The following is a 14,571-nucleotide window of genomic DNA, read 5'->3' as shown; positions in this document are numbered from 1 at the left end:
GAAGCGTCCTGTATTCTAGCAGAGTACAGACCATCAGAAATGTTTCAATTCCAAAGCTGGGCCAGGTGCTGTCACCTACTGGAGCCAAAGTACCCTTGAACAGTTCACCTCTCTCAGGCTTAGGGTGATTATAGTGAAAATTGGATGCTTTTCTAAATAACTCAAACAATGATGGTGCCTATCTATAACCTTTACTAGACCACCTTTTTTCACCCCAATCAGAATATGAAGTCTGGATTTAGACAAAAGATTATTTGGAGGGGGTGATAGTATCTTTTGCAAAAAGAATTCAAAATAAGGTAACAGGCAACCAAGAGGGGCTGCCCACCTACTAGGTTTAATACTCTCAGGAGTAAAGGGACATAGGACCTGTTCCCTGTATCATGTCCCCTTGGTTGGGAACATCTGCCTCTTTTCCATCCATCTGTTCAAATCTGAACTATTTGTTCAAGGTGCAGCTCTGATCCCACCTCCTCCAGGGGCTTTCTTTGATTCCTCTAGGCTTCCCAGCACCATTAAGCAGTGTCGTGACCTGCAGCCACACATGCCATAGGCCTCTGTCCTCAGGAAAGTGATTGAGTCCACCGGCATACTTTCCTTTGAAGCCAGGTTCTAAGACGTGGATGCGAGTGACATTATTATTCTGATTAGTTACCTATCCCCATAACGGGGAGCTACAGAGTGCTTTGCAAATAGTAATGCTTTAACCTGACCTCCAAAAAAACAGAAGTCTGATGTGAAAAACATTTATAATTTCTTGTATTTATAGTGTGTATCTTCATTATAATCATTCTTACAATAAATACAGAAGTGCTAGACCATTATCACAGTGGCCTACGGGCTGAGGCACAGGAACTGAGGGTTGTGCCTATGGGCTGAGGCACAGGAATTTGAGACCCCAGTGCTTCTCAAGGGCTGGCCAGGACGCTTCTAGAGAGGCTAGTGAAGAGGAGAGAAATGTAGGGGGAACGTGAAATGTGATTAATAGACTCAATGCAACACACGCCAGAAACAGATACAGAGTTTCTGGTTTTTGTTTTAACTTTTACCAGATGATACTACAGAAAAAGAACAAAGAAAGAGATTCAAGATCCCACATGAGTGAGAATCTAAGGCCTTCCCCCATGGCCCTGGCCCCAGCCTGTGCCTTGTTTTTGCTATTTCCACCTAGGCATCTGCCATGCAGCAGAGTTAGGAGCATGTGGGCAGCTGCTGAGCCTCACACACGACAGTACTGGCATCCTTCAGGGGCAGCTGGCATCAATGGAATGAGTGCGGATCTGAAGAAAGGTTTCCCAGTTCCAAAGCTGGACCCGCAGAAATCCTGTGAGGATTTACAAAGACATTGACAGTGTTGGTTCTTGGAGCATCTTTCTGCCTCCCTGGCTTTGTCTGGTCTCAGCCTCGGGGCTGCAAGCCAGGTCTGTGCTGAGCAGGAAGAGGAGAGGAGAAATGCCACTGTCTCGTATCTCCCAGTAAGTCTCCCTTTTCATGAACAGCCCTTGTGCCAGGTACAATGGTCTCTCTGTTCTCTCACAAAACTCATCCACAAAAGATATACAGAGTCTTTTGACAGACAGTCCCACTGCTCTGGAGCCCTTTCTGTTAGTTTCTGAATGACAATTTTGAACCAAGGCCAAGAGACCCCCTAATTCACGTTGCTTCGTCATGAGGGTTGTCCTTGTCATCTGATGATGCACGAGGCATGCTAATGGCAAGGCCGGGATGCCACCCCAGGCTTCAAGGCTGTTAGAGGTCTTAAGTGCACCCACACATCTGAGCCCCCATTAGGTCACTTGTAACTTTGCCTAGCAAAACAGGCTCCCAAGACATAAGGCTTGCCATCATTACAAAAAGTTGTGATGGTACAGAAGAGAGAATTTTTTTTTCTTTTTTTTTGAGACAGTCTCGCTCTGTCACCCAGGCTGGAGTGCAGTGGCATGATCTTAGCTCACTGCAACCTCTGCTTCCTGCGTTCAAGCGATTCCAGAAGAGAGAATTCTTAGAGTCAGAGGGAGGAGTAGAAGGAAAAAGATATTTAAAAAGCTATGCTTCAAGGGGACATTGCGTGCTGTCAAAATGAGATTCTGAATCAGAAAGTTCTAGGGGTCGGTTACTTCTCAGTCATGGTACTGAGTCATCACCTGCGGGAGGAAAACGGAGGAGCTACGCCTGTCAGAAACTGGCTGTGTGACTCGGGGATGAATATGGAGTATCTTAGTAGCGTTCCATTATTACTGGCCCCTGAATACCATGATGATGCCAACCCCTGCACAGATAACCTCCTGCTTTTATAGCTTGAAATATATTTGATCTAAACCATGATTTGACAATCCACAGAGAGAGAGAGGAGTAGATAAGTCCCCATTCCAGGTTGGCAGTAGGGATCCTGCAGAAGTGGCTGAAATGAAATTTGGCCAAAAGAGATGAAGTTCTACAGTCATTTTGTTTCTGCCTATTTCCTCCAGATTCAAAGGCAGATTGGGTCATCTCGGAACTCATGTCTCCTCTAGGACCCAGCAACAACACATTTTCAAGGAATAGCCTCGTTATTTGTAAAATCTCTAGAGTGTAAAACATAACTGCCCCACTGACAGGAGGTTGGATTTGGACTTAGTATTGTTTTGTTCTGTCCTTACATTGTGGCTTGATAAACAGAATGGGATTCCAATTCTGATTCCAAAGTGAGACTCTTCCAAGATCATCCATGTCTTCTCATTTTCTCCCTCCCTCTAGCTGTCTCTCCCTTCTCATCCCCACCAAGAAGTGGAACTTGAACCTGCCTTTCCCTAAGGTCTGTGCAGTGTCTGTGATCCCAAGGACAGGACTGTGAAAGTGTCCCTAATATATCACAGTGTATAGCTCTTGTTTTTTTTTTTTTTTTTCTCTCTACAACTTGATCCTTCCTGTCCCCATTCGTCCCCGAGTTGTAAGGTGCAGATTAAAGGTTTTGTCATAGCAGAAGGAAATCAGAGGGAGATGCCTCGTCTCCAGAGGAAAGAAGTTGAATTCCCCAAGCAAAACCTAAGCAGAGAGTGCACATTCTTGTCTAAAAGCTTGGAAAAGCAGCAGAATTTCCAGGACACTTGAAAGCATGCTCTGGGGCAAAGCCCTGGATGAAAGCGTTTTCCAACCATTAATGGCCCACCAGCATGGCTTGTGATCCCAGAATTCAGACCACTTCACAATCTCACACAGATATAACAAGCAGCTTAGAGTTCCTGCTGCTTGGTCTGAGAGTGTATCCCATCCATGGATCGGATGGCTCTGGGGTGGCCATGGTCCCAAGGCAAGGAGGCACCCAGCAGAGGATCCCCTGAGGCCTGTCATGTTTGCTTGAGCTACAGAGAACACCTTGAGGTGTCGCAAGTGTCCAGAGAGCTGAAGTGTGTAGGGTCCAAAGCAAGGTCCTTCCTGGATGTGCCCAGGAGCTCCAGGGACCTCAAGCGTGGGCCTCAGTCTCCTCCTTGATGGCTGGCTTATAAATGACTCCCTTGTTATCACCTTTCTTGATACTAGAACAAAAAGAACACATAAGTCTTGTTAGAGAGGAGAGCGAGCAAGCCAGAGAACAGACTGACTCAGGTAGGGAATGAGGCCGTTTTTAAAAGTTGGATTCCTCTCTTTGGAACCTTTCCCCAATTCTGTTGGTCTTGGGAGGGAATGTCACCAAATAAAGCTTTAACCAAAACAGGATTTGTTCATTTTCCAACTGTTCTCTTTCACACCTAACAATACTAGACCTGTATTTTGAAAGAGGTCTCATTGTCACCCCCGCTCTTCAAACCCTGGTTCCATAACAGGGTTCCCAGAAACCTTTTTATTTTTCATACCCCCAAAATAAATTAGGTTTTAGGAAAAGCCAAATGTGACAATAAAAACATGGGCAAAGGGCGTGAAGAGTTAATGTGAGTGAGAGATCAGGTTTTCCTTCATCTTCCTTTTTGGATTCATAGACGAAAACGTGTATGTAAAGATCTTGATAAGAAGACAGCTTTGCTGCATAGCTCTAGGCACAAGCCCCAAGTCAAGAGACTTGTCCAACGCTGTACAATAGCAGTAAGCAAGGCACACACGCTTCCAAATCTGAGCACAGTGGCCCTTGAACCCCTTGAATGACCAGGGTCACGTGTGCGTCTCATGCAAAGGAGGCCAGGGCACGGATGCTTTGGGGACAGCACTCCTAGGGTAAGTGTTGGTCCAGATGACTGTGGCTCTTCATGCCACAAAGCTGCCTTCCCAGGCAGACTAATCGTCATGGACACATGGCTGCCCATTCCCGTTTTGGACCCAAACCAGCTCACCTCTTCCTTCTGAAAAGCCAAATGGACACTGCCACCACAATACAGATGCCAAGCACACCAGCCAGGGCCAGCGAGAGGATGATGCCTGGTGAAGAGGCAGAGGGCACACATTACACTCCTTCCTTCCCCTCCATCTTAGCCCATGGCCCCCGGGTGTGAAATCATGGCCCAGCTGCATAATCACCCACAGAAAGGAATAATTTCCCCATCCCTGTTCTCAGATTCTGGTCTTTGACTTAGTGGGACTGGCTGGAGTATTTTGAGGGGGTCATTTGCAAATTCTAATGGTTTTCCAGCAGGGGCTCTCAAATTTGCACAACGGTCAGCTGATGAGCTTGTTTAAAACGTAGGGGTTATTTATTTATTTATTTTTTTAGCCCAACCCCCAGAGATTCAAATTCAATCTGTTTGGTGTAGGGCCCAGGAATCTGCATTTTACCAAATACTTGCGGCTGATACTGATGCACGTGGTCCAAGAACCACACTTTGATAAGCCCTGGGCTACACAAATAAGAACTTACTCTGTCTTTGCCTGCTGGATTTAAGGCCCATTGGTTGTCTCTATCAGTTTTGCCCCCAAGTTCCATTGCACAGTCCTAAGCAGTCCCAGACGACCAGTAGTCCATTGCCAAGGTCATACAGCCTGTCAGCTGACCTCCACACTGGGCTCTGGCATGTTTTCAGCAACAGCCTCCCACCATGACCAAAAGAAAGTCTTAGATAGGTTCTTTGAATACACACATGCTGTAGAGTGATTGGATCTTTCATTAGAGGAACATTGATTGGCAGTTCATCTTTGAATCAGAGAGTGACTTGAGGGTAAGACCCATAGCAAGGAGAGGGCCAGGAGCCAGAGCAATAGTACAGAGAAGCGGAGAGGATGGGCTGGATCACAGAACCAGATCACACACCAAGAATGACAGTGATCACCCAGCTGCAACATGCATGGCCGGCCGCCCAGCCACATACCCAGACTCAGTCCTGGCGCAGTATAGGCTTGCACTTAAAAGGGGAGAGGAAAAGACTGGAGGTTACTCTAGAGTCAAACCACACCAGATTTGAGCAACGTGTGGAGAGATGCTCTACCTTTTGTTTGGGTGGCAGTACGGGTCTTCAGCAGACACATCTCTAGGGGTGTTCACCCTTGGCTCAGGGATTGCCTGATGAAGTAGAGGAAATTGCCTATCTAGGGAATTCATACTGCAATTCCTCCTTCCCATGCTTTTTTTTTTTTTTTGAGATGGAGTCTTACTCTGCTGCCCAGGCTGGAGTGCAATGGCACGATCTCGGCTCACTGCAACCTCCGCCTCCCAGGTTCAAGTAATTCTCTGCCTCAGTCTCCTGAGTAGCTGGGATTACAAGCACCTGCCATCACACCTGGCTAATTTTTGGATTTTTAGTAGAGACAGGGTTTCACCATCTTGGCCAGGCTGATCTTGAACTCCTGACCTCATTATCCACCTGCCTCAGCCTCCCAAAGTGCTAGGATTACAGGCGTGAGCCACCGCGCCCGGCCCTGATGCTCCTTTATCACAGCAGTTTCCTGGCTAGGGCAAGACTTCACTTCAGGCTTTTTATTTTATTTTGAGACAGAGTCTCACTCTGTCACACATGCTGGAGTGCAGTGGCACAATCTTGGCTCACTGCAACCTCCACCTCCTGGGTTCAAGCAATTCTCATGCCTCAGCCTCCCGAGTAGCTGGGATTGCAGGCGTGCGCCACCATGCTTGACTAATTTTTGTATTTTTAGTAGAGATGGGGTTTTGCCATGTTGGCCAGGCTGGTCTCGAACTCCTGACCTCAAGTGATCCACCTGCCTCAGCCTCCCAAACTATGGGGATTACAGGTGTGAGCCACCACGCCCAGCCAAGACTTCAGTTTTTAATACAACATGACCAAAGAGGAAAGGTGAAGAAAGGTAGGGATCCAGGCCTGCTTGGGCAGGCTCCTGTCCAAGTCCCTGGTACCTGCCTCTCTTTCTAGGCAAGGGATCCATCACCAGACTTCTCCCCCAGCCCATCCAGCTTGTGGTCATGGTTTGGTTCTATGTTTGCTTTGTCCCTCCTGGACAAACTCCTTCACCATACTAGCCCCACTGCTCTGCTCCATGGAACCAGGGGATTATGGCTTCAACCAGCAAGTTACTGTTGGGGATAAATAAGGTGAGAGAGAAGTCCTCAGTGGGGCTGACACCTGTACCCAGTTACCTAAGTCTCATAGTCGGCCTACTAGGTACCTCCTGGGGGGAAAATCACATATGAATCCATTGTCTTGAGTGAGCAGAGGATCCCAGTCATGAAGTCTCCCCTGGAAACCCCCAATCTGTTTTTTCCAAGGTTCCCACAGCCATTCCCCATTCTCCTAATCAGGTCCTCTATCTAAAGAAAGTATAGATTTACACATACCCTGTCTGGTGGTTTTCTCATCTCAATGGAAACTTCTGGCATGTGTGTGTGTCTTGGAGAAAGAAGGGGTATTTGTGCTAACTCACATTGGGAGCCACAGTTGTACAGATGGTGGCCACCCAGCCTGACACAGAAGATCCTGTGCCCATAGAGCCCACAGTGGTGGCTGAGGCCCTGGGAGAGCCCTGGTCAAGTGTAAGATGACAACAGGGGGCCAAGGACTCTCCCTTGGTGCCCTTGACACCCTGGGGAACCAGATCTGAGGCTGCAGCGTGAGGTTTTGCTTACTGCCCCTTCTCCTGTCCTACAGCCCAAGTCTAGCTGATTCCCCAGGAGCCATCAGCCGTGTGCTTTTCCTATTGCCTTTTTCTGCAATTTCACATTGAACCTGCAGCGCCTCCCTGGTCCAAGGCTGGGCCCTGGAGGTTCCTGATCTGGCTTCCCCAAGTGGCACTGGGCTGCTGTGAGGGTTAGCAGAGCAGGCAGGGAGAAGAGCTGTCCCTAAGGACAGGAAGGCCTATTCCCCCTGCTCTGCTGGCCACCACCAGGAGCTCATGACCTCCCAAGTGGCAGAGAGTGGCTCCACTGGTCAGACTCCCTGCCCCAGGCCTCTTCGTGTAATCTGAACACAAGGACCAGCCTGTGGCTTGGGGGGGTGCTCAGGACATGAGTCTCCACCTGGAGGGAGCTTCCAGCATTTGTACAGCACAGGCTCTATTTCCTGCAGGGCCTGTGGCCTCTGCACAGTGGAACTTGGCATTATGGCTGATTGGTTCTTTTTTAAATGTAACCAGAGACTATGGTCCCTGGAATCTTAAAAAAACAAACATAATAAACCTAGCCGTGGTTTTTCTTCCCAACCCTTTGATGAAATACACTCTCATTCTTTGTTCCTTAAGCTCCAGATGCTTGTGGTGCCAAACCAGTTCTCGCCACCTGAAGACTATTACTAGGAAGCCTCGCCACCTGGCTAAGCCATCCAGGCTGGATGGTTTCTAAGGTCGTCTCTTTCACAGTCACCTCAAACATTCTGAGAGCCACACAGGCCCCAGACCACTGAGCAGCCCAGTCTGTGGCTGGCAGAGGTACCCTTCATGCCTGGTCTTGGGGAGCTGAGCAAAGTTATGGACAGCAAGGCCCCAGCAAGGGTGGGGCTTTTCTCAGGGCACATGCCCTGCGTGGCGGCTTCTCTGGAGGGAGAGTCTGGCTTCCCCCAGTTATTTTGCGAGGCTCCTGTTGCAGGCCCTGTAAGCAACAGCATAGTTTAACCCAGTGCTCTGACCCGGGATCCTTGCTCCTCGATGACCACCTGTCAAGGTCTAAATGGACTCTCCTTGGAAACAATGAAATGAGACCAAATAGGCATGAAGACAAAGAAAGCCCCAGAGCCTGGGATAGACACTTTTCAGCCAAGACTTTGATACAGCAAAAACAAAGCAGCTTGACTGAGCCAACATCATAAGCTGCTAAGGAAGAGGAATGCTGGCAAGAGTGTCGCCTGGTAATTCCACCACCTCAGGAAGCCCAGGGCAGGAAGATGTCATTGGAATGCTGTCCCTGCCACTCGAGACAGCACCAACCATCATGGAGGTTCAGCTTCTTTGCAGAAATGGGCTTGATTCCCATTGGAGGCAGATGCCAAAACATCTGTTATCTGATGGGAGAGAGAAAGTCAGCAAGACTTTCAGGACACAGGGAGAACTGTCAGGGCAACCAGAGAACCAGAGCCTGAGAGCGAAGCCAAAGCCTGTTTCCCAGCAGAGCCTCAGCTGGGTGAGAGCCCAGCCTCTAGGATGCTGTAGAGAACAGGCATCAAAGATGGTACAGGGAGGGGCAGAACTAGAGAAATTAACTTTTAAGTTAAAGAAATGGTTTGTTTCTGAATAGAAAGAAGGCAGGCAATTCCCACGGAAGAACAATGGGACAGACAGCAGAAATGGAGACATGCTGGGTCACAGAGGTGGCCTACAAGAGGCATGGAGTGACAGCCCAACAGAAGGAGCTCTCAGGCTGGCTGGTAAGAGGGTGCACACCATGAGGACGTGGGAGAGCTGCCTGTTCACAAAGTGCTCAGATATGAGTCAGGGCGAGCAGAAAGACAGCAGTGTGACACACACAAGGAAACCACACAGATATAGAAAAGCTCGATGGTCACACGCCTTGCCCAGGAAGGTACAGACACCCAGAGAAGGTCGGTGAGCTGCTTGCCACAAGGGCCTTGCTACCTGTTCTGGCGGGCCCAGGAGCTGCGTCTTCCACCGGCATCTTGCTGGACCGAGGGATGCTGGTTAAGGACTTTTGAGGTCTTCTGAAGCCTCAAGCATAAACACAGAAAAGTCCAGCAGGAGGAACAAGCACCTCACTTTCACATCTGGAGGTTCCTGGAACAATAGTCTAGTATTTTCTAGCTCTATTTACAATTCTGTTTGACTGTAATAATCAATAATCCTTTTCAAGTATTATTTTAAAGTACGCACTGTTTACATAGATGGCATGTTATGTAGTGATATCCTTAGCCGTCTCCAGGCTTGTAAAAGAGGTCAGAAGAGTTTAGATTTGTCAGGGGTTTAATAGCTTAAATATACAAAATCTGTTTTAGAGAGGTAAAAACCCCCATTATTACACTTAAAACATCATAGAGTCATCATAGCACTGCAATGCCAGTGCTATTTTCACATGATGCTTTGCTAAGACAAGCAAGAAGCCCTCACCACAGAGTGAAGCCATCTTCAGAGGACATATTTAACCGGGGAGTTTTCCTTATGAATGCTATGCAATCCAAAAAAGAATTTCTACAAAGAAATCTGCCAACACGATAGTACCAGAATACATGGGGGATCTGGTTTTATACAACCATGGCTTTGCCTGTAGATTGCAGGAACGCAGGCCCTGCAGGCAGCACATTGCTCTGAAGGGCCTAAATCCCAGAGCCCCAGGGCAGGTTACAATGCTGGCACTGGGTGCTTGGCACTCTAAGCTGCCTTCTCTGTCCCTGCTGAAGGAATGGGTGGCGGGACGGGGGCCTTTGATCCCTATCAAGCCAGAGCCAGAGAAGGTACAACAGCATCTCTAGGCAACTTCCTCCCAGACCTTCAAAACTGACAGCTAAGTTCTGATCTTTAATTTTTCTTAAACAAATGGGTTGATTTTTAACACTATTAACAAATGGAGACTATAGGAAAATAAGACAACAAAACTAAAAGGCGACAACTGGCCAGGCTTATGTGTAAATCATTCTGCAGAGAAGACACTGGCGAGGGGAGGGAAGTGGAGATGCATCAGGGATATTCTTTCAAGCTTATAATGAGCGCCAGGCACCAGGCCAGGCATAAAAATGAGTAACACGTCAGTCATCCCTGGCCTTAAGGAGCTTGTAGTGTGTGTATAATATATACATATTGTTTTTTTTCTGTTTGTCTTCGCTGTGTGGTAATAATTACTCTATGGTGTGTCAAGTAACATAACAGTGATGGAGAAGTAGTTCTGGCTGCACTGAGGGAGATTAAGTCACCTTCAGGGGAACGGGGAGGACTTCCAGGAGGACGTGATTAGAGTTGGGTCTTGAAAGAATTTTCCAGGTGGAGGAGGGAGGGGGCATCTCAGACATCAAGTGTGTGTGCTTGAAAGCATCTGCCCTACAGTTTTCGGGGCTGAGGCCAAGACAGCAGGGATGGGGCTGTGGGGAGATGATGTGGAAGGACCAGCTAGGGCCCCATCACCAAGGGTGGGGTCCAGCCTTCTGCCCGGCCCCTTTTCCCATTGTCTTTCCTGAACATAGTCTGCCCTGTGCCACGGGCTGTGTTTACCAGCAAGATGACACCCACCATGGGGTTTTCTGTCCCCCATAGCACATAACTCGGGCTGTGCTCAGGAAACATGTGGTGTGTTAAAGGGACTAGGACCTCACTTCTTAGCACCTTGGACCAATGCCCCTGACTGCCCTGACTCAGGCCAGCAATCGAAGGTGGAAACGATGCTGGCTAATCATTTGCATCCTTTGGGAGAATCGATGCTATTCTTCCAGCTAATAGTTTTTATTTATAAATAGAAACTTTAAGAAATACAAGGTCAATAATGACAACACATGCATTCTAGCCTCAAAAAATTAGATAATTAGCCATCTTAGCCATGTACGATTTCTTTCTCCCTCCTTTTAAGGGTTTGTAAAACTGCCCAGGTCTATGCTTAAGCAGATCCTAATTGCACGACTACAAATTTGCCCTTGCAGTTGGCCACCTGGCACCCTCGTCTGAGTGTGCCTCAGCTGGCTCTGGTGGGTGACATGCAGTTGCTCAGAGCAAGCCCAATAATGATGTGATTATAGAAACTTCTTGGCTTCCTTTCGTCCCTCAAGTTTCCATGGCCCTGACACGTTGAACACAGGGCTAGATGGTGTTAGCATTTCTGTCTGATGGGCTCTTGCTTTATTACCCAGCATCTGGGCCCAGTGTTGCTGCCACTGGCTAGGAGGAGGTGAACTCAAAGGAACCAAGAACTAGGCCAAAGCCCTAAGCCTGAGCCCCTGTGATGTCCACCTGCCTCTGCCGTCTTTCCCCTTCTCCGCTAAGAGCACCTGACTTGAAACCCGAACTGACCCCAGGACATGTCCCCTCCCAGGGGCCCACCTTAAGGACAACACGTCTTGCTTTCTCCTTCAGCTCAAATCTTCCATCTGCTACTTGGAAGAGGCACTTTTTTTTTTTTTTTTTTTTGAGATGGAGTCTCGCTCTGTCGCCCAGGCTGGAGTGCAGTGGTGCGCTCTCCGCTCACTACAAGCTCTGCCTTCAAGGTTCAAGTGATTCTCCTGCCTCAGTTTTCATAATAGATGGGACAGGCGGGCACCACCACACCTGGCTGATTTTTTTTGTACTTTTCTTTTTCTTTTTTTTTTTCTAGTAGAGATGGGGTTTCACCATGTTGGCCAGGCTGGTCTTGAACTCCCTACCTCAGGTGATCCACCTGCCTTGGCCTCCCAAAGTGCTGGGATTACAGGCATGAAGCACCACACCTGGCCACTGGAACAGGCACTTTTTAAGAATGGAAAAAAGTGACTGGCATGACTTTCACTTTTCCATAAAGAGTGGATGGTTTAACTAAAGACAACAAGAAACATAGCGTACAAAAGAGAAAAACTCATACAAAAGGGAGGGAGAAAAAGAATGAAGGGGGGATCCTGAAGAAGTTGCTACTTCAGAGGCATTTGTGCCCAGATAAAGGATTTGTACTCTCCTAAGGGTGCACAGTTCTCTCTCATGCCACGTCTCTTGGTCTTACCCAATCATGTGAAAAGAATCTATACTTGAATTCTAAAGGAAGATGGGGAACAAGGTCTCTCTTGGGTTGGTTTGTTCTGCCTCAGTAACTTCAGCCTTACTGTTTCAGGGATAACCATCATCACACTGAAATGTTCATGCCATAAAAGAATGAAGACCAGGGCATGTGATATAAAACTGTAGACTCCTATGACATGAGCAAAAACAATGAGTTCTGGGCCACAGAAACCCTCAGGCAGTGGTTTTCCATGAGGGGAAACCTTGCCCCTCCTCCCTGCACAGAGTTGGCAATGTCTGAAAACACTTTTGGCTTGTACAACTGGGCAGGTGCAGCTGGCATCTACTGGGTAGAGACCAACGGTACTGCCAATGCTACAACACACAGGACACCCCCCATGTAAGAATTATCCTGCCCAAGTTGTCAATAGTGCCAAGGTTGAGAAGCTCTGCCCCCAGGCTAAGGTATAACTGGACTATAAACCTCTTAAGGACAGAAACCGGGTCCTGTACTCTTTTTCTAAGCACAGTCGAGGAAAATAGCAGGGTTAAGTTAAATGATTCAGTCCCAATTGTCCCAACCCGGCTAAACTTCAAATCTTTCCCCAAAGTCCATGTAATTTCTCTCATAGGGAATTATTTTTATTTTTAATTTTTAATTATTTAAGAGATAGAGTCTCACTCTGTTACCCAAGCTGGAGTGCAGTGGTGTGATCGTGGCTCACTGCAGCCGCAAACTCTCGGGCTAATGCGATCCTCCCGCCTCAGCCTCCCAAAGTGCTGGGATTACAAGCATGAGCCACCACACCCAGCCATCCTAGATGAGTTTTTAAGCGTCACTTTTCTCCTGGCAGAATTTTCTGACTCTATAGTTGTTATCTTCCGGAGAAAGCCCTGAGTAAGCCAGACCCTATTTACAAATATGCCTCAGTGGATGAGGCTACAATTTGAGTCTAAACTGCTCACGGTTCACACGGACAAAGTCTCACACCATAAACCTGAAACATCATGTTACGGTCTGAGGCCCGCTCCGAGCTGGGTGGGAGAGGCCTCGTGAACGCAGCCCCCTTGGGCAGATGAGGTTTGGGCCTCCACCCCTGTGGGGCTGCCTCCTCATTTCTCCTTGGAAAGCAGCTCCACTTGCTGCCTGTGCCTTTGGGAAGTGAGAGGCAGGGGAGAATTCTAGCCAAGCTTCTATAATCAGCCTCTAAATGGACAGGTTTTCCCTGGACTACCAGAGTCTCACTCAGAGGAGAAAGCTGGTCCCAGCCTGAGCTTGTGGAAGCACCAGCTCTGAGCAAGCCATGCAGGAAAAGCAGTGGCAACGCTGCATTTGGGCTTTGATCTTGATGTCCTAAGCTGGGAGTGGGTCTCCAGACTTCTTCTGAGAGGCCCCTCAAGTTTCCCCATCCAGACTGGGAGAATCTACTGAAGCGCTTGGCTACAAACCTGCCTGAACTGTCCCACTACCAGCAGCTGCTTAGACACAAGCTGGTCTAAGAAGATGGCTAATTATCCCCCGTGCCACAGTCCATCATTACAAGTGGGGGTTACTTTTGGATGTCAGAGTCAAGTTCCTGCCCGGTTTCTTCCAATCCTCTGTAACTGCCCTCAAACACTGTCCCTGCAATGTAAAGTCAGGATGGGCAGTTGTTAGTGTCCACTTAACCATCACAACATATTAGCACCGAAAGGACATTAGATCATCTAATCCAACCTGGCTTGCTTTTTTTTTTTTTTTTTTTTTTTTTGAGATGGAGTCTCACTCTGTCACCCAGGCTGGAGTGCAGTGGCATGATCTTGATTCACTACAACCTCCACCTCCCGGGTTCAAGCGAGTCTCCTGCCTCCGCCTCCTGAGTAGCTGGGATTACCTGGCAATTTATGGCTGAGGAAACCAAGGCCAAAGAAGGGACACGATTTGTCCACAGCATGCAGCCAGGAGGAAACAAAGCCAGGCCTTGAACCTAGGCCTCCTGACTATAAGGAGAGTTTGCGCCACCCTTTCCCTGGGTGTGCATAAGCTGAGCTCAGAAACAGAACCAGCAATGGGGTCCTGGGATCGCAAGCAAAATTCTACCTGATCTATGTGGGCAAAGTTCCTAATCTCCTGGCAGAGTTTTATGTTTTTGGTTTTAAGAGTTGAAGTAGTTCCATTTAACCCTTGGATACTACATTCTTCACTCAGAAGAATGAGAAAAGACAGCGCTGTATCCAGAACAGATACACAGGGATAATTCCATGCACTCAGTTCATTTCATAGAAAAGAAACTGTTAGTTATCATGACACGGATTCTGAATTTTCAGGAAGGCCATTGTTCACAGATTCTGTTTTCCAACCGAGAAACTGAGGTAAGAGGGAAATGATCTTAACTAGTGGTACCTGGAGAGGAGAAAACACAAAAGACAAATTCTTGGGCAGCTCTTCATGAAAAGAAAGAGAATGACATAATCCTGACTGTAAGGATGGGTCAGTTTCTCAAGCTTCCTGGAAAGGGCTTTCAAATACAGTCTCCATATGTTCAACTAAGTTTAGAAGGTGATAGTTATAACCTCATATAATAAGAAAGGAACCCAAAAAAAGTGCACCAG

At 47.8% G+C, this 14,571-nt stretch overlaps 1 protein-coding gene across 4 annotated transcripts in view; it reads right to left on the bottom strand.

Annotated features, from left to right (window-relative positions):
• Positions 1-734: 734 nt before the first annotated feature.
• Positions 735-14,571, bottom strand: part of CA12 (carbonic anhydrase 12) — a 60,214-nt gene continuing 46,377 nt past the window's right edge. Inside the window, exons 9-11 of one of the 4 annotated variants that reach the window (XM_033189840.1) lie at positions 8,935-9,024; positions 4,305-4,389; positions 735-3,515 (exon numbers count right to left, since the gene is read on the bottom strand). In XM_033189840.1, coding sequence (XP_033045731.1) covers positions 3,443-3,515; positions 4,305-4,389; positions 8,935-9,024 — 248 coding nt within the window. In that variant the 3' untranslated portion in view covers positions 735-3,442. Of the gene's footprint in view, positions 3,516-4,304; positions 4,390-5,273; positions 5,307-8,934; positions 9,025-14,571 lie in introns of all 4 variants that reach the window. The other 3 variants (XM_033189842.1, XM_033189843.1, XM_033189839.1) reach the window with 3 other exon arrangements.

This window comes from Trachypithecus francoisi, unplaced genomic scaffold (assembly GCF_009764315.1).
Source record: "Trachypithecus francoisi isolate TF-2019V2 unplaced genomic scaffold, Tfra_2.0 Lachesis_group3, whole genome shotgun sequence".
NCBI classification, from domain to species: Eukaryota; Metazoa; Chordata; class Mammalia; order Primates; family Cercopithecidae; genus Trachypithecus; species Trachypithecus francoisi.
Note: the sequence above shows the minus strand (reverse complement) of the source record. Positions and strands in the feature narration are given on the sequence as shown.